Below are 22,591 nucleotides of genomic sequence, written 5' to 3'. Positions count from 1 at the left end.
CATCCCGGCTTTACTGTGCAAACAGCTCAAGCCGGGGTCCACTGCCAGGAGCTTGTCGACACACAGCCCTCTTCTGTTTCCTTCTCCGTCAGTGACAATCCATACGAATGCCTTGGAGCAGGGTTTGGGGGGTCATACCACTACCAAAAAGATACATGGTGAGTGATCAGTCGCATTTCAAAAATTCCATATCAACATTCTGGGAGCCATGGCAGTGTTCCTTTCTCTGAAGAAACTGAACCCAAAGAAAATAATCACACATCAAATTAGTTCTTGATTGCAAGACGATAATCCACTGTATCAACAGACAGGGTTCGAGATCTCTACAGATCAACCATGTAATTTTGGCTATTCTCACTTTTCAAAACGGAGAACTTGGCATCTCTCAGCTCTTAACTTAGAAGGGGTTTGCAATGTGACGGCAGACGCCCTGTCAAGATTCAAGCATCTGGACGAAAAATCATTCTGTTTCATTCTGGAGCAAGTCCCAAAACTGCAAGTAGATCTCTTTGCAACGAGCTTAAATATTGTGGATAGACTCTTATGCACTGTATAATATAAGACTTTTACAGTCTGCATAGTGCAGGTTGAATATTCTTCTATTTCGCAGTGTGTGATAAACTATATTTATAATGAAGAGTCGATGGTGACATTCTTTTCTTTATCATATGGAATGATGTTATTATTTTATTCTATTAGATATTACTGTGGTAACCATTTCTTGTTTTAAGCACAAAAAAACGGATTTTGACATAGGAAAACTCTATTTTTGGGTGAGATAGACATTTTGTCCTGATGGAAGTTCCTCAATGGCAGCTTTCTACTTGGGATATTTCTGCGAGTGATATACCAGAAAATTTTACCTTAGAGGTATCACAAAGTTCTAACCTCCGGACCGAATATCCCAAGAGATATCGTGTGTAAATCAGAGACATGTTAATAACAAGTCATGGTTATCCTTCCTCGAAGAGAGTTAACCTTGTCTCGAAGGATAAGGGATAGGATACGTGGGCAAGAGAGTCATTACATCTCTTGATCTCTATGTGCTACAACTAACACGTTTCCTGATGAACCATTCCAGTAGCAGCTATCGCATGATGTGAGGCCCCACACTGAGAATTGGGAGGGGATGAAAAGTAACGGGCGGGCCATCAGGACGACATGGCTATCTCACCCAAAAATAGATTTTTCGTATGTCAAAATCTGATTTTTGGACTCGAGCCATGTTATCCTGATGAAAGTGTACCAGAGAATTATTATTCTCAGTTGTGGCCAAGAGAGTTTTAACCCTTTAAACCGCACAGACATAAGCATATGTCCCTTAGCATTGATAACTATGGTACCAAACTATGAGTGTAAGTAATATGTTTGTGAAATGTAGAAGCACAGGAAATCAATAGCACAGTTCCATTCAGTGTAAAGATCTTTGTCTCCAGTAGATGAAAAGACTGAAGTTTATAAAAGGAGGGTTAAAAAATTTAGGTACACCACTTTTATTCTGTACAATAGGTCCAATAAAAGGAAACACAAAAAGGAACAGTAGTCTTTTATTGTTTCCAAAAATTCATACATGTAACAGTAAGCAATGCAGCATTATATAGAGTAGATATATACAGAAAACTGAAGTTTTCAGACCCCAAATAGAGTAGTAAAATAGTAACACTCATGGCATAAAAGGAAAGTATCACCTTTAACTCTTTACAATATTGAATAGTCAATTGAAAAGAACATTACTCCCTTTGCACAATGTAGACTGAGGAGTCCCAACTATACAGTCCATAAGAGTCCATTCACAACACTTGAGAAGCTGGTTTAGTCACACTACCAGCAGCCACTACAAAGTGTTTAATCTCTTCCAACTGACGTAAGGAATGTTTGAAGAACACTCTTGAAGATTTCCATCCGGTGTAAGCCTGTAAGCCTGCAAAGGACATAGATTGGAAAAAATTTAAGGAAGAAGCAACTTTTCTAGGATCATGACCCGATGGTATACTATCAAGGTCAGCCCTTCTGATGAAATGGGTGAGTTTGGACCTTAGCTGTCTCAAAGAAAGATTACAGTAATGCCTCACAACATAAAATTAATATGTTCTGGAGTGGCTTTCATTTAGTGAAAATTTCGTGTCATGAGTCACATTTTACGTGTAAATCACCTAATTCATTCCAAACCCTTCAAAAACACCTTGTTAAATTTTATCATAAAACTACATTTTGGGCTCGGGCCATGTCGTCCTGATAGAGGGTTCCTTTAGGTAGCTTTCTAAGGGATATTTGCTACAGTGATACTCCCAGAGAATGAAACCGAAGGTCTCCAGGATTCCGACTCCTGGCACGAATATCCAGTAAAGGATATCGCATAATATCAGGGGACGTATACTAGATACGACACATAGCAATCTTCACCCCGAATAGATTTAACTCTTTGATGTAAGGGGGAAGGGTGGCAAAAGAAGGGGGAGCCGTTCTACATACCCGCTGGACCTCCATCCCCACTACTACTGCGACGCCTTTCCTTTTCTTGTAGCTCTCTAAGCGAGTTGTGCTCCCACGTTAACCCGGTGTTTTATTACAAGTTATTGGAATATTCATCATGCAATCTCCAGCATCTTCATCTTCTGGAAAGCTGAGTGTTAATTCTTTCCTGTATATAATTTTAGTCTCCCTTCTCACAGTTAAATTTCAATAATTTAAGTGTGTTTGGGTGAGCGTTGCTGAGAACCGGAGGCAGCTATTTTACGACTGCAGTCGCTCATTACAATTGCATTTTATTTAGTCAGTAGGGTGACAATTCCCGGAATTAAGCTATGATGTTAGATATTTAGGCAAATTATACAAGTGGTGATTTTGTATACATAAATATTCCTCTTCCTATTATGTGACTTTACTTATCGTATGCGGCAGGCACCCTGGTGATACCAACTACCTTGGCCGCGGATCCTACCAGAGCTAGGCTACTCTCGCTCATATATACGTTAGTAAAGTAATTCCCCACGTTTAGCCTCACCCTATCGTTCTTTCTCGTTTTTTCTAGAATCTATAGATAAGTTACGATATTCATTCTCTCTTAGAGAGAAGAGGCTAAACCCTTTCTCCCTCCCTGAGTGCTGCCGCCGCTACAGGTGGTAACCACTGTCGTTCTTCATTGCTGTCGAGTAGAACAAAGTTCTTGCTGCCTCTGGCTTTGATTTAAATAGTGACTAACTCAGGGTGCCCTTGTCTTGTTGCCGATGATTTCGTCAGCAAAGGAACTATGCTTCCTCTGCTGCCGACAATGTCATCAGCACAGGAAGCTATGCTTCCTCAGTTCACTGTTTAAGGAAGGCGGCATACCTGCCGCCATCTCTAATATCAATGAACTATAAGACCCTTTACCCTTCCCCTTCTGTCCTTTAGTGACGTCTTAGCCATCACAAAACTCCTTCACCGGTAATCTGACAGTCATCCCGGCTTGCTAGGGTGACTGAGTTACCGGCTGGTACCCTGCCGGTAGCAGGTAGTTCAACCGTCTCTGCCACCTTCCCCCTTACTTCCTTCCTTCACAGGAAGTGAATATTATTGGGGGGAAGATTGAGACGGCTCCTGACGGTTGCCGGTGGGAAACCTAACATATTTTGGGAAGTCCTAAGCTCTCCCTTGAGCTGCAATCCACATTTATTGCTGCCAACGTCATAGCCGGCGACAGGCCTTTTGTGGATGGGTGGAAGCCAGAATCTGACAGATTCTTCCCCCTTCCATTAGAACTTTCATTCTGGCAAGGAGGCAGTAGGCGGTCTGATAGTCCTCCTACACTTCCAACTGTTATGTTTAATCATAAGAATAGGAAACTCTCTTTCCTTAATGCTTTCTCTCCCTCTATCAGTTAATACCGCCAGGTACTAACCTAACACCAGCAGTGCCCCCGGCTAAACTACAGTATACAATTATACAGTAGTACACATGTTTTCTAACATACTCTGTGTTTCCTATCGCAGTCAGTTGTTGGGACCACGATATTATGTTGAGGCTGAGTAGTCCCTAAACACCCAAATGGTTTTTTTCGATCATCAGGACCCCAAAATCACCGATCAGTATTAATATATACTACAGGTGGATAATGTTAGTATAAGATATTTACTAACTCTAACTCTAGTTCCTAGAGGTTTTCTACCTTGTATTCTCCCTATCAGGGGAACTAAATATTATTACTGACGGAGGTCTCAGCAATGGCCTGGGATGCTGCATCGTGTCGGGAGTCCTCAAATATTGGGACCCGAAGGGTTGCCCCACCTGCTCGACCCTGCTGGCCAACGCCTTCGGAAAAGCCCCCCCAGTCAACATATAGACTAGGGATACAGCGAGGGAGACCCTTCGCAAATGGGTAAGAGGGTTCCAGAAGAACTCTCCGGGACCGTACTTACCCAACGACTCCCTAAGGTGCCTAATGTTCCCCAAGGCTCTACCAAACTCGGTGGTGCCCAAGGAACAGATCCAGTCTCCCCTCATACAACTGAAGCTCGACGTGGACATAAACAAGGCATTGGAAGACATGGACATCCATCAAGAGAGGATGTCAGAAGTGTCCACTGACACTGAGCAGGACCTAATGCAAGAAGGCCATGAAGAAAACGTGGATCATCCACAAGTGGAGGAAGAAGGATCCGTGTCAACAGCAACTGAAAACACTCAGTTTGCCATGACGGCATTGCAACCAATACCGTCAACTTCCTCGGCCCCAACCCCACAACCAGTTGACAAGAACGAAGAGATCCTTACTTTGATCCAACGGATGATGGAATTGTTCCAGAAGGAACAAGAGACGATGTGGGAATCTCTCAAGCAACAGCAGATACTGTTGCAAGAGAGGGCAGATTGCCCCGGATCCACCAAGGGCACCACGAAGAAGCCCCTTAGAGTGCTGGATCTCCCTCACTGCTCCAAAACCAATCCCTGGAGGTATGCAGAGCATATGCCCATGATGAATGGGAAGCTATTCATCTCGGAGAAGTTGGGGGCCAAGTTGATTGAAGACCTTGAGTTCTGGCCTAACTTTTCGGCCTACCCAGACTGTTACGTGAGACTGTGGGATGAACATGCAGCCCGAGAGGAGACAGTACCCAAAGAGGTCATTATCTTTGAGCATGACAAGGCACAAGCCATCCTCCTGAAAACCTTGAAGGGAGCCGGGTACACCAACTGCAAAGTCTCAGCACTGAGCAAGAAACATCCAACCTTTCTTGTTCCTTCCTCCATCTCCTTCCCCTTTTCGTAGAATGCACTAGACTTTGCCGTCAAGGCAGTCGACGAGGGCAAACCCTGCCCAACCCTAGAGGAATGCAAACCATTCTCACTAGCACTGCCTACCTGCGAGGAGAAGTGGAAGGATGTCCACCTAACCTTCTCCGTCTCATAGTTGGATCTAGAGATAGCAGGCTAACAGTTCAATGAGAACCTTCCAAAGTTGCCAGATCCTCTTCTGAGGAGGGAACAGGAGTCGAAGGAGAGACTTGCGACCTCCCTTTCTCATCAGAACTGCCTGGAAATGTGTGCAGGTCTACATAACGCCCCAGAAATGTTCATCTTCCTGGCTAAGTGTCACATGGGTACCTTTGTGAAAGACTTATATGCTTTCTTCAGAGCAAGGAGAGCTTGCAGAGAGTTTGTTTTGGCCTCAGCAACCGTCAGACATGAACCAAGGGAGCTGATTACCTCAAGTATCTGGGGTAAAGACCTTTTCCCACAGGAACTGGTCCGAGAGATCGTTGCCAGAGCAGCCACGGAGAATAGGAACCTTCTCCTAAAGTGGGGCATGAACTCAAAAAGTAAATCTTCCTCGGACGGAGGTCCCCAGCCCAAGAATAAAAAGGCAAGGAGACCACGCAGACCTGCACAACTTCCTGCCGTGACTATGACCAGGATGCCTCAGACCTCCTTCCAGATGGTCCCTCAATAACGGGTAGCCCAGTCGCCAGTGTTTAACCCTAACTTTGAGAGGCAGTCGACTTCCTTTTGCCCTAGTCAGAAAGGAAAAGGCCCTAAGAGAAGTTCTCCCGGAGATAACTCCTCTCGGGGCCAAGGAGGACGGGGCCGCTGAAACAGATCTGCAGGACCCACCAAGCAATGAGGGGTTCCAGGTAGGGGGCAGACTGCATCACTTTCGGGATTGCTGGACCTTCGACCCCTGGGCCTACAGCCTAATCACGAATGGACTCGGGTGGAAATGGAGCAGAACTCCACCCCGTTTTCCAGAATTCTTCCAACACTCCACCCCCTTCTTAGAAGAATATACCTCAGAACTCTTGAACAAGAAGGTAATAAGGTAAGCAAAGTCCATCAAGTTCCAGGGAAGGCTGTTTTGTTTTCCCAAGAAAGACTCAGACAAACTCAGAGTCATTCTAGACTTGTCGCCACTCAACAAGTTTATTAAGAACAACAAGTTCCGGATGCTTACTTTGCAACACATATGGACCCTTCTGCCAAAAGCGGTGTACACAGTCTCAATAGACCTAGCAGATGCTTACTGGTATCTTCCAATGAGTTGCTCTTTCTCCTCCTACCTAGGATTCAAACTACAAAAGATGAAGTTTGTCTTCAGAGCAATGCCCTTCGGACTGAACACAGCCCCAAGGATATTCACGAAGCTAGCAGACACAATTGTCCAACAGCTACGCTCCGAAGGAGTTCAAGTGGAAGCATATCTAGACAATTGGCTGGTATGGGCAGCATCCAAGACTACTTGTCTGCAAGCAGCCAACAAGGCGATCCAATTCCTGGAACACCTGGGGTTCAAGATCAACCGCAAGAAGTCTCACCTTTCTCCAGCTCAACAGTTCCAGTGGCTAGGAATCCAATGGGACTTGAAGTCACACCACCTCTCCATTCCATCCAAGAAGAGGAGAGAAATAGCGGGATCTGTCAGGAGACTAATCCGTCACAAGAGGATTTCAAGACGCCAAAAGGAAAGAGTATTGGGCTCTCTCCAGTTTGCAGCAGTAACAGACCAGGTGCTGAAAACACGTCTGAAAGATGCGTCAGGAGTCTGGTGGAAATACACATCAAACGCTCGAAGAGATCAACTGAGGTTGACCCCGACCCGATAGCGCACGCTATTAAGGCCGTGGTCAACAGCCAAGAGCCTAGCATGGACAATTCCCCTGCAACCACCACAATCATCAGTGGTGATACACACGGATGCCTCCTTGGAAGGATGGGGAGGCCATTCTCACGACAAAAAAGTGCAAGGGAATTGGTCGCACCTGTTCAAAACATTTGATATCAACATTTTGAAAGCTATGGCAGTTTTCCTGACGTTGAAAAAACTATCCCCGCACAGATCAATCCACATCAGATTGGTCCTGGACAACGAGGTGATAGTAAAGTTTCTAAATTGACAAGGCTCGAGATCGCCCCACATCAACCATGTGATATTAGCCATCTTCTACCTGGCAAGGAGGAAGGGAGGGCACCTATCAGCAGTTCACCTACAAGGGTTCTGCAATGTGACGGTGGACGCTCTATCCAGGCGAAAGCCCATAAAGACAGAATGGTCCCTAGACGCAGACTAATTCTCCTTCATCTCGGAAAAAGTCCCGGAACTGCAGATCGACCTCTTCGCAGTGAGCGACAATAAGAAACTACCTCATTAGCCCCTTATATGGTCCCTCAAGCAGAGGTGACGGACGCCATGTCCCTCGACTGGAACAGGTGGAATTGCATTTACCTGTTTCCACCAACCAATCTCTTGCTAAGAGTCCTCGATAAGCTAAGATTCTTCAGAGGGACAGCAGCAGTAGTGGCTCCCAGGTGGCTCAAAAGCAATTGGTTTCCTCTAGTCCTAGAGCTGAAACTGAAGCTGATTCCTCTGCCAGACCCAGTACTATCTCAGCTGGTCCAGAAGTCGACTGACTACGCTTCATCCTCGAAAACCAACAACCTACATCTCATGATTTTCTTGCCCTAGCTGCAAACAAAAAGTTTGGAATCTTGAAGGATAAAGTTGACTTTATCGAAGAGTACAAGTCAAGTTCGCCTAAGAATCCAATGGGAGAAATGGGTTTCCTTTGTGAAAACACGGAAACCGACAAAGATATCGATAGATTTCTGTCTCGCATTCTTCATATACCTACACGAAAAAGGCCTGACCTCTACTACAATTACCTCGTGTAAGTCAGCCCTAGCTAGACCACTTCTGTACGGTTTTGAGGTGGACTTCTATAGTGAAATCTTCAATAAGATCCCAAAAGCATGCTCTAAACTCAAGCCAGCAACCCCACCAAAGCCCATCACGTGGTCTTTGGAAAAAGTCTTGCACTATGCTTCGAACCTAAACAATGAGGATTTGCAATAGCCTCAGGGGCTAGAGTTAGTGAAATAGTGGCCTTATCCAGAAACGAAGGCCATATTCAGTTCCTAGACTCAGGAGAACTGAATCTTTTTCCTGATCCTGCCTTTCTTGCCGAGAACGAGCTACCCACTAAGAGGTGGGGTCCTTGGAGAATCTGCCCACTGAAGTAAGGTGCCTCTCTGTGCCCAGTAGAGTGTCTTAAGATCTATCTTCGAAGAACTTTAAACTTCAAGGGAGGACAGCTCTTCAGAGGCGAAACCTCAGGATCAAACCTATCTTTAAGAAAACTGAGAGCGAAGCTTACCTATTTTATTCGCAGAGCGGATCCTGACAGTACACCCGAAGGTCACAACCCGAGAAAAGTTGCTTCTTCGTTGAACTTCTTTCAACATATGGACTTTGAAAGACTCCGCTCATACACTGGGTGGAGATCATCCAGGGACTTCTATAAACATTACGCGAAGCAAGTACATGAAATAAAACATTTTGTGGTGGCGGCAGGTAGTGTCATAAAACCTGTCGTCTAGTGCTGCGATGAACATTGGACTGTTTTGGGACTTTACAGTGCATCAGGTGCATGGGTATACCTACCCTCTAGTGCAAATCACAGCGATGATTAACATACTGTTCCATATAGGTGCATATCTGACCAATAACACCAGTGCCGAGTGAAACGTTTGCGTCACAGTGTTTATGCATTTCCGAACATCTGAACATGTCAGATGGATTTGGTTTCACATCCCTATTGAGTGGCAGTATTCCTATAATGAAATTATATATATTTTGCCTGCATGAGAAAATATGGACCTTGATGTGTTGTAATGCTGAATCAGATTCATACTCTATTGTAACTACATTTGATAAATTAGTTGCAAAATAAAAATACTAAAACGTATTTGCATCTTATTACTGCTACCTCAGTTACAGACTAATAAAGTATGCTAGAGTCAGTTTTATTCAATCCCTGTAAAGGGCTTATAACTTGAAATTAAGACAAAGATTTCCCAAAGAACGAATCTTACATTCTCATGGTAAGTAATAAAGGTAAGCTCCAATGTTTTCCCTTTTTGTTCCTACGGAGATACAAACCTTGAATCCTTATCGTCGATATCGACATTTTCCCTGCTGGGGGCAGGAAGCACTAAACCAGCTCCAGGCTTAGTGGAAATGACAGATCTCTGGAATTTCACATACAGGTCTAGTAGACCAAATAAGGAAATCTATTCAAGGTGGAAGGCACATACACAAACCCACAGCTAATATTAATTTCAAGATAATTCTCTGGTATGCTTCCATCAGGACGACATGGCCCGAGCTCAAAAAATGGTTTTTGAACAAAGTGAAAAATCAATTTTTGGGTGAGAGTGCCATGTCGTCCTGATGGACCCACCCTTTTGCTGATCCCTCACAAAATTACTTTATCTGCGGCCATTTCTGCCTAACGACAAGAAAAGAATGGCGTCGTGGTAGTAATGGGGATGGAGGTCCACCAGGTACCTAAAACGGCTCCCCCTTCTTTTGCCACTCTTCCCCCTTGCATCAAAGAATTAAAACTATTCGGGGTGAAGATTGCTATGTGTCGTATCTAGTATACGTCCCCTGATATTTTGGGATATCCTTTACTGGATACTCGCGCCAGGAGTCGGAATCCTGGAGACCTTTGGTTTAATTCTCTGGGAGTATCACTGTAGCAAATACCCCTTAGAAAGCTACCTAAAGGAACATTCCATCAGGACGACATGGCTCTCTCACCCAAAAATAGATTTTTCACTTCATTCAAAATCCGTTGTATAACCACAAAGAAATACTGTACACCCAAATATATTTGAATCATTCATTATACCTAAACTAACTGTTAATGCCTGTAAATTAAGTAGTTATTAGAACATAATGCGTTAATAAATGGAAAAAATACAATACATACAGTAAAATACTGTGCATATACAATATATACTGTACCATATGTACCTTACTATAGGGAGATACATTATTGTGATAACAACTCAATTTCTTCAACTTTTTTAATGGGTGACTATTTTATTCTCGGCGTGGCTGACAAATCTCTTTTTTTATCAAGAGATATTTTAAGCAATGCGAGTCAGAAAAATCTTTGCATCTCATTTTGCAGTGTGAAAATTTTGTAAGCATATTCTTTCGTGAAGAGAAGTATAACTGATCCTGTCGTCTCCCCTTCAAAAAGTTGACTGCCTTTAAAGGCCCAGCTCTTTAACAGGTAGGCCTTAAGGCACTTCAAGGGGCACAGAGAAGGGTTCTCCTGTAGTGGAACAATCTTCAAAAAACCCCATTCTTGGAGGAGTATGTACAGGATCTTCTAAGGAAGGGAGTCATCTGTTGTACAAAATCCATGAACTTTCAAGGGCGGCTATTCTGTGTGCCCAAGAAAGATTCAAACACTCTTCGAACTATTCTGACCTTGTCCCCAGTAAACAAATTCATTCTGAACGACAAGTTCGTTTTTCACCAAGAATGCTGGATCTGGGTAAAGATTTACCTTCCCTGATTCCGAGAATTTAATGTAGTCATCATCCCTTGAATGGGCCACAATCTCACTGACTCTAGCACCAGAAGCCAAAGAAAGCAAAACGATAGACTTTGGAGTAAGATCCCTCAGATAGGTAGAGGCATTATCTATTAAAGAGGCAAAGTGCAGGACTTTATCCAACGACCATGAAATAGCCTTGGGAGGAGCATTAGGTTTCAGTTTACCAGAAGCCTTCGGGATCTTATTGAAGAGCTCACTATTGAGTTCAATATCAAAATCATAAGCAATTGGTCTAGTTAGTGCCGACTTCCATGAGGCAATAGTTGTAGAGGCCAGATCTTGACCATGCAGTGAGATAAAAAAAGAAATACAGAAGTCCATAGAAATAGAACACAGCTGATGACTTTTCACGAATGCAACCCATTTTTTTTTCAGGAAGATAAGTATTGTAATTTTTTGGTGTTGGACTTGTACTCTTTTATGAAGTTAATTCTCTCCTTTGCAACTCCGAACTTTTTCTGAGCCGCAAGAGCGAGAAAATCCTGAGCTGAAGAGTTTTCATTATCCAAAAGGAAGTGAACACAGCACTGGTGATGGTAGAAGGACCTGGAGAGGTTTGATTTCCAGAACAAGAGGATACCAATTGCTCTTGGGCCACTTGGGAGCCCCTAGTGCTGCTGATCCCTTGAAAATCCGCAGTTTCTTTAGGACTTTCATTAGGAGGTTGAATGGTGGAAGTACAGTGGGTAGATGTGAGACCACTGGTTCCAATTCATAGACATCGCATCCATTCACATCACATCCGGGTATAAGTTTGGTGCTACATACCGGGGAAGCTTCTTGTTGAACCTCATCGCAAAGAGATTGATTTGCAATTCTGAGAATGATTTTGCGTCCAGAGACCATCCTGTTTCCAGAAGCTTGGATCTTGACAGGGCCTCCACCGTCACATTGCGAACCCCTTCGAGGTGAACTGTTGAGATATGCCAATTCCTCCTCTTTGTTAAAGTGAGGATGACTAGAATCACATCGTTGATCCGCGGAAACCTGGAGCCCTGTCTGTTGACACAGTGGACTATTGTCCTGTTGTCGATGACTAATTTGATGTGTGATTTTGTCTTTGGGTTCAGTCTCTTCAGAGTCAGAAACACTGCCATAACTTCCAGAATATTGATGTGAAATTTCCGAAATGTGATTGACCATCAACCCTGTATAATCTTAGATGAGGAGTGCCCCTCCCCCCCCCCCCTTGTTCCGAGGCGTCCGTGTGATTTGTCACGGATGGAGGAGGATACTGTAGAGGGACATGTATCAATAAACTCTTGGCAGTGAACCACGGCTTGAGCTGTGTCATAGGGGCATGGGGTAATTGCCAAATAATAGTACATGATAGGAGGCAGTGAATTAGACGATGGCTAAATCGTAAGAGGATTTATTGTCTAAGTTAATTTTCACAATTAAAATGAGCAGAAATCTGGGTACATAACAGAAGACTAAGAAGTTTCTTGCAGGCTCTTAAATGATTTCATCAGTCAGATACAATGGATTTTACTTTTAACTAACACAATAATTACACGCGGGGTGAGCGGACAGGGAGATATTTCGAGATATTTAGATAATAACTAAAAGAAATTATTAGACGTCTTATGGCGTATGGACGTCCGCCATGGCTGTGGTAGGCTTACCATGGCCGGTGGGACTAGTGTGGGTTGCCCACTCACGAGTAGGACTTGAACTTAACTGGCTTAACTCACATAGTCTGTGCGTTCTTATTTCCCCTACATTGCTGGGGGGTCTCACCTATGGGTAGCAGTGGCAGGTGATGTAACCGCACCATACTGGTTCTCACTCTGCGTCCCCTCTCCCCGGTTTACATAACACAAACTTAGGCTCGGACGGTGGAGAGATCTACAGCAAAGGGAGACTTATCAATTTACATTATAAAAATAAATGGTTCTTATCTTTAAAGGGCACCAATGGGAATGGACTTTAGCCGTTAGTCATGACTATCTTCAAAACTGCACCAAGGTGTAGTTATCTTGGGCGGTGTCGTTCATGGGGGCCTTAGGGGGTCGATCCCATTTTGCCTGGGGAGTCCTAGGTATGGGTATGGCACTCAGATCTATGTCAATGGACTCTCTTTGCTGCACCCTCCACCTTCCTTGCCTGTAACAAAGAATTTTAAAACAACAAAATGCTCTAATCATCATTTGTCAGGCGCCAAGCCTCCTGAATTTGTGTCTGATAGGCTAAGCAAAACAGTGACAGAGTTCAATAGCCATCATTCCAATATCTATGTATTTTAATCATATATTTTACTTGTAACAGCTGCTTTCGCAGTAAGATTGGGATTTTGTGGCGCAGATCTCTTTGAGCATTTGATGCCTTTCTTCTCCAGACTCTGTTGGCATCTTTAAGTCTTGCTTTTAAGATTGGGTCTGTCACGGCAGCGAACTGCAGTAAACCCAAGACTCTTTCTCTTGCCTTGTGGTAGAGATAGGGTGTGTGACTTGACGTTAGATTCCAATGAAGTCCTAGCCGCTGGAATTCTAGAGCTGGAGACAATCTGGACTTTTCGAAGTTTATCTGAAAGCCCAGAGACTGTAGGAATTTCATGACTTCTTGAGCTGGTCGAAGACACTCCGACTTCGTTGCGGCCCAGGCCAGCCAGTCATCCAGGTACACTATCACCTGGAGGCCTCTGTAATTTTTGGACAATGGCCTTGACTAGCTTCGTGAAAATCCTTAGGGCTATATTGAGCCCGAAAGACATAGCTCTGAATATGTAGGCCTTTGTTGCCAGTCTGAAAACAAGGTAGGGGGAGAGGTGCCGACCTATTGGAAGATGCCAATAGGCGTCTGTAAGATCTATGGAGATGGTGTAGGCCCCCTGGGGTAGTAGGGTCTGTATTTGTGAGAGAGTCATCATCTGGAACTTGTCGTTCAGAATAAATTTGTTTAGTGGGGACAGGTCCAGAATAGTTTGAAGAGTGTTTATATCTTTCTTGGGCACGCAGAATAGCCGCCCTTGAAAGTTCATGGATTTTGTGCAATGGATGACTCCCTTTCTGAGAAGATCCTGTACATACTCCTCCAAGAATGGGGATTTTGGGTTGGAAGAACCTCTTAAACTGGGATGGTTTCTGTCTCCACTTCCAGTCTAGTCCTTTTGAGATTATTCTGTAAGCCCAGGGATCAAACTCACATTGATCCCTGAACAGGTAAAGTTGTACCCCTACTGGGTGCTCCTCATTGATGTTGTGAAAGACCTGTGTCTTTAACTGCCTTGCCTCTACTTCCTCGGCCTCTAAACTGAATGCCCTTTCCAGACCTTCCCCTGCCACTGGCACTCTCTTTTTGAGCTATGACAGGGTGAAATGTAGTAGTGGCTCTCTCATACACCGGGTTAAAGGCTGGAGACTGTGACACATACTGCTGGGGAACCATGTACACAGTCTCAGGGATGACAGCAACTGAGTCTGTCGTGACAGGTAAGGATTTCCTTCCCTCAAAATGTCCTCTGGGCTTCTTGCCCTTGGGTGGTCAATGCAACGGGAAACTTTGCAATGTTTCCTTGTCAAGAGAACCCGGATGATGAATGTGACGAGGGGCACAAGAGCCTGGGTTATTATTATTGTTATTATTATTATTATTAATATTATTATTATTATTATTATTATTATTATTATTATTATGAGGTCCTTCACCAGGGGTAATTTTCCTTTTAGAGAACATACCCCACTTTTCTATAAGGCTGTTATTCTCCTGAGCCGCTTTGTCCATGACTTCCATAACCATTTTCTTAGGGAAGAGTTCTTTTCCCCAGATATTGGAGTCGATCAGCTTTCTAGGTTCATGCCTGATTGTAGCCGCAGCTTGGATGTGTTCTCTACATGCTCTTCTGGCTAGGAAGAAAGCATGGAGATCTCTATGGAATATGGCTTGGTGAGTTTTTGCCAGGACTGGGAAGAGATCAGGTTTGGAATAGTTTCCAATTAGCTTTTCTAGATGAGATTGGAAGGAAAAAGACAAATAGTCTCCCTTTAGCTTCCAATTCTTCCCTTAATAGGGATTCGGGAATTCTGGGCAGTTTCTCATTAAACTCCTTGCCTCAAATGTCTTTATCTAGTTTTCCAACAGTAAACGTACGTTGGACATCCTTCCAACGGTCTGAATCATAAGGAAGGGCTAGGGAGACAGGTTTGCACTCCTCTAGCACTGGCAATGGTCTACCCTCCACTACTGCTTTCTTTACAGCCTCTAAACTTTTAGAGGCAAAAGGAAAGATAGTATGCTTGGGGGCTACAAAGGTGGCCTGCTTCCTGCCAAAAGCTGAAAGTTGGGTATTAGTTAATTCGGCCGTCTTTAGCTCCTTAACCAAAAGAGACTGAACCTTGCTGGGTCCAGGATGATTGTTTCCTTAGGTATTGTATCATCCCTAATGAATGCTTCTTAGTTAAGCCTTACATAGCAGTAAGGACAAATATCAATTGAAGGGAAAAATTCCTAGTCCGAGACTGACTTGGAACCTGATATGGAGGTACCCTTCACTTTAGACCATATGCTCAGCATGACGGCAAGGGTTCTTAACTGTGCATTCAGGTAGGCTCGAAGCTTGTGGAGACGTAGAAGTAAGTGCCTTTTGTAGAGCTTCTTTTCGTGACATTAGCTCCGCTTGAGAACGTTCATGTTGGGCGTTTAGGTTTTCCATGAGGGCTTTCATGGAGACCATAATTCCATTTGCCCTGGAAACAAAGGTTTATCCTGCGTAGGAACAGGAGTCGAGTTGAAGCTGGGGCATGAGCAGCAGGGATGAAGGAACAAGCTAAAGAAGTATTGGGAACTGTACTAACCCGAGGTACATCCAAAAAACTCCTCAGAGGCTTCTGTGGTCAGCAGGATCCTCTCTCTCTCTGACGACACAGAAGAAGCTGTCAAAATGTTGTCGGCGTCCAGGATTATGACTTGCAGAGCGTCCCAAACCTCATCATCCCAATGATCTACTGGTACTGGCGGGAGTTGAACTGTCTGTAATTGGTGACAAAAACAGCGGTCATCTCGGCACATCCAAGGAGACGTTAGTGGCGTGGAAGCTGGTGTGAAGAAGGTCCTTGCAAACCTGACAGTTAGTAGGTTCCCAGATTTCAAGAGACCTTTGGAAACATGACAGTCCGCATGTTTCCGGCAAGTCTTGTAGCCACAGGGCAACTTGATTCGTATGGTACATGTGACCATAGAATACACCATTTCATCAGCAACCTCTAAAGAAGAAAAGATTTCAATGATTACAAATCATTAGAAAATATTGCTTCTTCAAATTAAGTATATGTATAAAAGGTTATACTGTACATCAAATAATGCTTAAGGGGGCGGGCTGGCTAATGCAGATTTTTAATGACATTCATACCACTTGATAAGGTGACTTAGGACATCTCCAAACTGCATAGGATATCTGCCTCTGACCTTCGGTTTTGTGACACCAAAGCGATTTTTCCTGAAAATTAGTATTTTTCAAATTCTATCTCATTCCTTGATAATTATTACTAAGATCTGGGATTACTATCCTATATAGACCTGATATAGACCTCCAATGATAGGAAGATTTTTTTTTCTAGAACAAATTTTTTTGCCAGATATGATTTTTTTTTCATTATGGTAAAAAAATAAACCCTAAGAATCAGGGAAAAAAATTAAGAAAAAAATATGAAAAAAAAAATGAAAAAAGGGCTTCATTTCATTGTTTTATAATGTATTTCTAAGTTATATAGCAAATTTCAATGCTATATCTTTAAAAGTAAGGGAGACTATTGAATTTGAAGGTCAATAAGTATAGTTATGAGATACGGGCATTCAAAGTTTTTCTTTGTACTTTTTACAAAGACAATATTAATAAATCATGATTATTATGAATTTTATGTTCTTTTTCGGGTATTAAGAAAAGAAAACAAAGTTATTTATCATAATTTAATCATAAATGAAGATCCTTTTGCTCAATATCTTGCTTCTTTTGGCTCCTGTGAGGCAAGGCAGCCACTCCTCCATCCACAACTCTCTCTCTCTCTCTCTCTCTCTCTCTCTCTCTCTCTCTCTCTCTCTCTCTCTCTCTCTCTCTCTCTGTACTACCAATATTACCCTCTTCTGAACTCTTAATAAATCCTGATTATTATGAATGTTATGTTGTTTTTGTGATATTGATAAACGAAAACAAAGTTATTTATCATAATTTACTCATAAACAAAGATTATTTTGCTCGTATCAGGCAAGGCCGTCGCTTCTCCATCCACACAATTCTCTCCCTCTCTCTCTCTCTCTTTCTCTGCTCTATGATATTACCCTCTTCTAAACTCTTACTAGAGCGAATTTTCATCTTCCTTATGTTAGCAAGATGTTGAGATTGTCTTTTCCACTTTGAAATGATAAAATTCTTGCCAAATACGAGAAAAATAAACGTAAAAATTAGTGAATGTCAGAGGTCAAACTCAGGCATGTACTCTCTCTGGGGTTTGTGGTAGGACTGAAGGGGGAGAACATCTTCTGCGACTCGTGGAAGTTATACAGATGCTATTGTTCACAATTTCTTTTACATTAAGATGTAATAATTATCAAAATTTACGATAATAGAAGATATACTGCATTTTCTGGTTGAGAACAGTATTTGTGGTTTATTGAGTTACTTTTACTAATTACCCTATAACTATGAAAGTAAGAGAATTTTGAAAAAATATTTTGTACACGCATTCTCCATTGACATATGAAGCTTGGTGAATATTTTCAGGATTTTGTGTTTTTCTTCCTATATCCCCATATATTGACATTCCAGCCGGCTCCCTTAAGATAAATTATAGTCTAAATAATCCTACCAGCTAAAATATGGCTCAAGACTACAAAATAATGGAGACTCCTGCCAAACTGCTCAGAAATCATTCGAGATTTATGAAAAACCATTAATGAGTGTGGTAAGAATATGGAGAGAAAGTTTACATCAAAGGAACACCAGTACTTCCAAAGTTGGTCTATTGGGCAACCTAAAATGGCAAATTCACTTATCATACTGCCTAAGCCAGCAACAACTGCCCCCGAAGCTGCTGTAGCTGGATTAAGGCGGCAGCTATTTCTAGCAGCCAAGATAAAACTGACTGTTCAACACCCAAGGCATGTCGACACAACGCAGCAGAGGCATTGTCAAGTCGACAGGAAGAGAGTGGACAATCCCATGGGGAAGGGTCCTCAATCAGGGGGAGAGGTATAAGAATAAAAGGCAGCAAATAAGGTACCTGCCAAGACCTGGTCATTATGATTAACTTATGAAAAGAGGGAGTTTACCCCGTAAGATAATAAGAACTGTAAAAGACACCAAGGACACTAAGAATTGGAAATTCAAAGGATGTCCTGACAACCAGGCGAGATCCAAAAGACCAACTTCAGAGGACAATGTTCCTCAGATATGGAAGAGGATAGGAAGGAGCAGATGACCAGTCTAAGGCTAAAGCTAAGGCAGCAGAGGCAATGTCCCATAGCCAACACATCCAGTGCTAGAAGAACTCAAGCTGACAAGACCGTAAGCAGAGACAGAAGGTGACACTTCTGCCAAGATAGGCTAACCAGGCAAAGGAGTCAAGACTCCACAGCAAGAAGTACATAGCACAGAATGGGAAGCTGCAGTCACAGAACAGGCAACTGACAAGGCAGCAAATGAGTGTCCAAAGAGGTACCAACTCTTCGCCTGGACTGGGCAGGCAAGCCTAGCCCATCTCACGGGTAAGGGAAAAACTCAATTACTAGGGTAAGATGACTAGACAAGAGGAGCTGTAGTTCCCAGTACAGTCAAGTTATGGCCTAACCAGGAAGGGGAAGGGGGCAGAGAAATCACCCAAGGGTCTCTAAGGTGGCAGAATGATTTAGTCCAGGGAAGAAAAAATCTCGCCAACCTTGGGCCAGGATAGATAGGCGACATGCTGTCCTATTCAAGGCTGGCAACGAGGGACTAGACAGGGATGGGAACAAAGTTCCACAGCAGGTAGACACACTAGCAGGCACAAGGGGAATGGAAAATGGTGGTGATGGGAGACTTAGAAATTGGTAAGGCAGAAGGACAGGAAGGCTTAACTGCCACATTGCCACATTAGAACAGGAATAGTGTTCTAAGGGGTCTGCAGTGATAGGGCACCTGTCAGCATTAGAACAGGGGGGTAATGCGTTCCAATGGGTAAACAGGAAAAAAACACAGGCAACAAGTTCCCAAGAACTGTGCCGCCTTGCCAAACATATAGGCTAAGTGGAAAGTGAATACAGTCACCCTAGGACAACTGTAAAACAGTATCCAACTCCCAGAGGGACCTTCAGGACTGCAGCTCACCACTGTGACAAGTCGACAGCATGGGAGGATGGGCAGCCTCACGAAACCAGTAAGGTTAGGTGAAAGAAGGGAATGTTGCACAAGTATAAATTCACCAGGCATGGCCGCCGGCCAGGCTGAAGCTAACCTACGTCAATGCTGATAGAAAACACACAAGTAACACCATATAAAAGGGGTGGGATACCCATAATCATGCCACACTGTAAAAGAATAATGTAAAACATATTCCTACAATAATATGACTAAATAACTAAGCATTTCTGAGCCATTTGGAAACATAATGTCATGGCGCCAACCGCATGCTGACCACAGACAATAAAAGGCATGCAAATCGAATAAGAAACGGGGTGGAGACATGAAATTCTCCAACACACAAGAAAAGGTTACTCAAGTTAGTCGATGAGGAAAAAACTGAAGCATCCATGATTACTAAATCACTCAGAAAGCTAAGAAAACAGGCAGAAAAACTCCAAGCAACCGTCAAAGATAGCGTCTGCAAAAAAGAATGGTTCAACAGGAAACGTGTTAGTTGTAGCACATTGAGATCAGGAGTTGTAACGGCTCTCTCACCCACATACCCTAACCTATCCCTTATCCTTCAAGACAAGGTTAACACTATTTGGGGAAGGATAACTATGGCTTCTTATTAACACGTCCCAAATTTATACACAATATCTCTCGGAATAATTGCTCCCGGGGTTAGAAGTATCCCAAGTAGAAAGTGGCTATTGAGGAACTTTCATCAGGACGACATGGCTTGAGCCAATAAATGTAAATATTGTTGCACCAATTCTTGTTACATTCATATGCTTTTGGAAATAATAAAAGATTATACTTCTTTTTGCGTTTCCTTTATATGGACCTACTGTTTCTAAATAAAAAAATAGTGTACCTCTATTTTTTAACCCCCCTTTTTACTAACTATTGCTTGGTCAATACGTGTTCATGCAAACATACTTTGTCAAAGTGAGTGGGGCTGTGATGATAGCTTTTAGGTTCCGATACAGTTTACAAAAACTTGCATAGTCCATTCATAGCCTTGAAATTTTGTCCCAAATAGCTATATTTGAAAGTGTAAACAAACGATCATAAGACACACTATTCATGGGCGGAATTTCATTCTTCTATCATTAGTGAAGTGACTAAAGAGCACATATGTGGTTACAGTAAAACTCTAAATTGGCACAACTGAGAATTTTAATTCTCTGATACAGTTCCATCAGGATGACATGGCACAAACCCAATAAAGGAATTTTGACAAAGCAACAATCTATTTTTGGGTGAGATATCCATGTCGTCCTGATGGACCCACCCGTTACTTTTTATCCCCTTCCAATTCTCAAGTGTGAGGCCACGCATTATGCGATAGCTGCTGTTGGAATGGCGGACCTGCGAACATGTTCACAGTAACCAACTGGGATCGGAGTTGTAATGGCTCTCCCACATATCCAATCCTATCCCGTATCCTTCGAGACAAGGTTAACTAATTGTGGAAGGATAGCCGTGGTTGTTTTAAACACGTCCCTGTTAAATAAACAATATCTCTTAGGATATTTGCTTCCATCAGACGACATGGCTATCTCACCCAAAAATAGATTTTACCCATGTCAAAATCCCTTTTTTGGGGGGTCAAACAAAATTTACAGTAAGGATTTTTATATAGAGCTTTTCATATTTTTATAGAAAACTGTTGACCATGTGAAAGTACAAGAATGGCCTCTTGATTGATATATAAAACATGAACATGGTAATTATTTACACATGCCCAAATGCATATAAAAAAAAAATTATTTCCCTTAGTTCGAAAGCCCTCTTGCCCATCACAAGGCTTCAACATTAAAGACATTTTTCTGTGTTATATCCCAGTGACTTCATCGCAGCCTTATATAATCAAGAGGGATCCCTACAGAATAGATGCTTGAAATGAATCATTGTAAAGTGGCTCCCTAAAATGTTAGAATTGGATTTTAAGAATGTTAATTTTTTATATCTAATATTGTATGACTATTGTTAATAAGTACTTTAATCTTTGCTGCCCAAGACGGTAGGTGTGTAATGGTACTTTTCCACTGTCAATGCTGAAACAATATGGTATATAATTCATGATTGTAACTGAACTAATTTTTTATTAATTAGGTGGATGTTATGACAGGAAAAAAGTAATTGCTACATGAATAATAGACCTCGCTGCTTAGATAATTGAGATAAGAGTATTAGCCTGAATTAAAGTGAACAGAATAGATTTGATCCCATTTGTTTCTTTGCTAAATATTTTTAAATCAGAGTTCTGTATATTCATGCAAAACAAATGGGAGTAAAATATCTTACTGATATATTTATTTGATGGTTTTGCTAACTAAAAGTTTCCAAAAAATCTTCTAAATAATTTGCTTACACAATTGCTTCTTGTAGAATTTTCCACATCAATGTTTCTCTTCATTTTCAGCTATATGTACTTGTCTAATATACATCCAATCTGGAGTGGTTGCTATGGTCAAGAAGACTCAAGGGCACATACTATTGAGAAGGTTATCACGTATCTCAAGATTAATAAAGTCATTGATTATGTTGGGTAAGTATCACTCGAAATTGTTACTCTGGTTTTCTTCCAACTTGTGTGTACAGTATAAATGTGTTATCATCATTTACCAAGCTACAATGCTAATTGGAAAACAGAACATTACAAGCCCAAGTGCTACAACAGAGAAAACAATCCAGTACAGAGAGGAAATAGGGAAATAATTGATAAAATTTATGAGAAATTTTGATATAAAAATATAAGCAACAACGTTAGGTAAATAAGTTGTAGATTAACTGTAAAGTGAGACGTAGGCAAACATGTCTAACAAATACCTTTTGCAACTAGTTTGAGCCTCTGAAGATTCATCGATTCAGCAGTCAGAGTGAGAATATTATTCCAATATCTGGTTACAGTATGAATAAAACTTCTAGAATACTGTGTAATTTGGACAATTATGATGGAGAAGGCAAGACTTACAATTAACTGCATTTATTTCATTACATACTATATGGTAGGCTGGTTTGGGAAGATCTGAATGTAAAGGATGGTCAGAATTATGAAAAAAACTAACTGAATGATGATGTCAGAGATTAATATCCACATCAGTAATAAGAAATTTAATTAACCACACTTGATTTGGGTTATAGTCAGCATCTGAATGCCAGACAGAACAGTATTCAAAAGATGTAAGGATGAGAAAATTAAAATATTTCTTCTGTATAGATTGATCCCGAAAATATTAAATAACTTTCTCAATATACCAATGTTTAGTGCCGATGACGAAATATATACAGGATATGTTTCTCAAAAGTAAATTTGCAGTCATAAATCCCACCTAGAGTTTCAAAGGAGATTTTGCCAAAATAGTTAAATGAGTTTCAACGAATAGAA

The 22,591-nt window shown here is 42.0% G+C and overlaps 2 protein-coding genes across 4 annotated transcripts in view; one reads left to right on the top strand and one right to left on the bottom strand.

Moving 5' to 3' along the window:
• The window catches only part of LOC137646998 (speedy protein 1-B-like), a 920,935-nt gene that overhangs the window by 204,374 nt on the left and 693,970 nt on the right, over positions 1-22,591 (bottom strand). Inside the window, exon 8 of one of the 3 annotated variants that reach the window (XM_068380093.1) lies at positions 1,776-1,921. The exons of the other annotated variants lie outside the window; for them this stretch is intronic. Coding sequence (XP_068236194.1) covers positions 1,791-1,921 — 131 coding nt within the window. The 3' untranslated portion in view covers positions 1,776-1,790. Of the gene's footprint in view, positions 1-1,775; positions 1,922-22,591 lie in introns of those variants that run through there. 3 annotated transcript variants of the gene reach the window in all.
• Positions 1-22,591, top strand: part of LOC137646997 (trehalase-like) — a 328,032-nt gene that overhangs the window by 225,289 nt on the left and 80,152 nt on the right. The window contains exon 10 of the mRNA XM_068380088.1: positions 21,626-21,751. Within this exon, the coding sequence (XP_068236189.1) occupies positions 21,626-21,751 (126 nt within the window). The remainder of the gene's footprint in view (positions 1-21,625; positions 21,752-22,591) is intronic.

This window comes from Palaemon carinicauda, chromosome 9 (genome assembly GCF_036898095.1).
Source record: "Palaemon carinicauda isolate YSFRI2023 chromosome 9, ASM3689809v2, whole genome shotgun sequence".
NCBI classification, from domain to species: Eukaryota; Metazoa; Arthropoda; class Malacostraca; order Decapoda; family Palaemonidae; genus Palaemon; species Palaemon carinicauda.
This window is presented reverse-complemented; position numbering and strand designations above follow the sequence as displayed.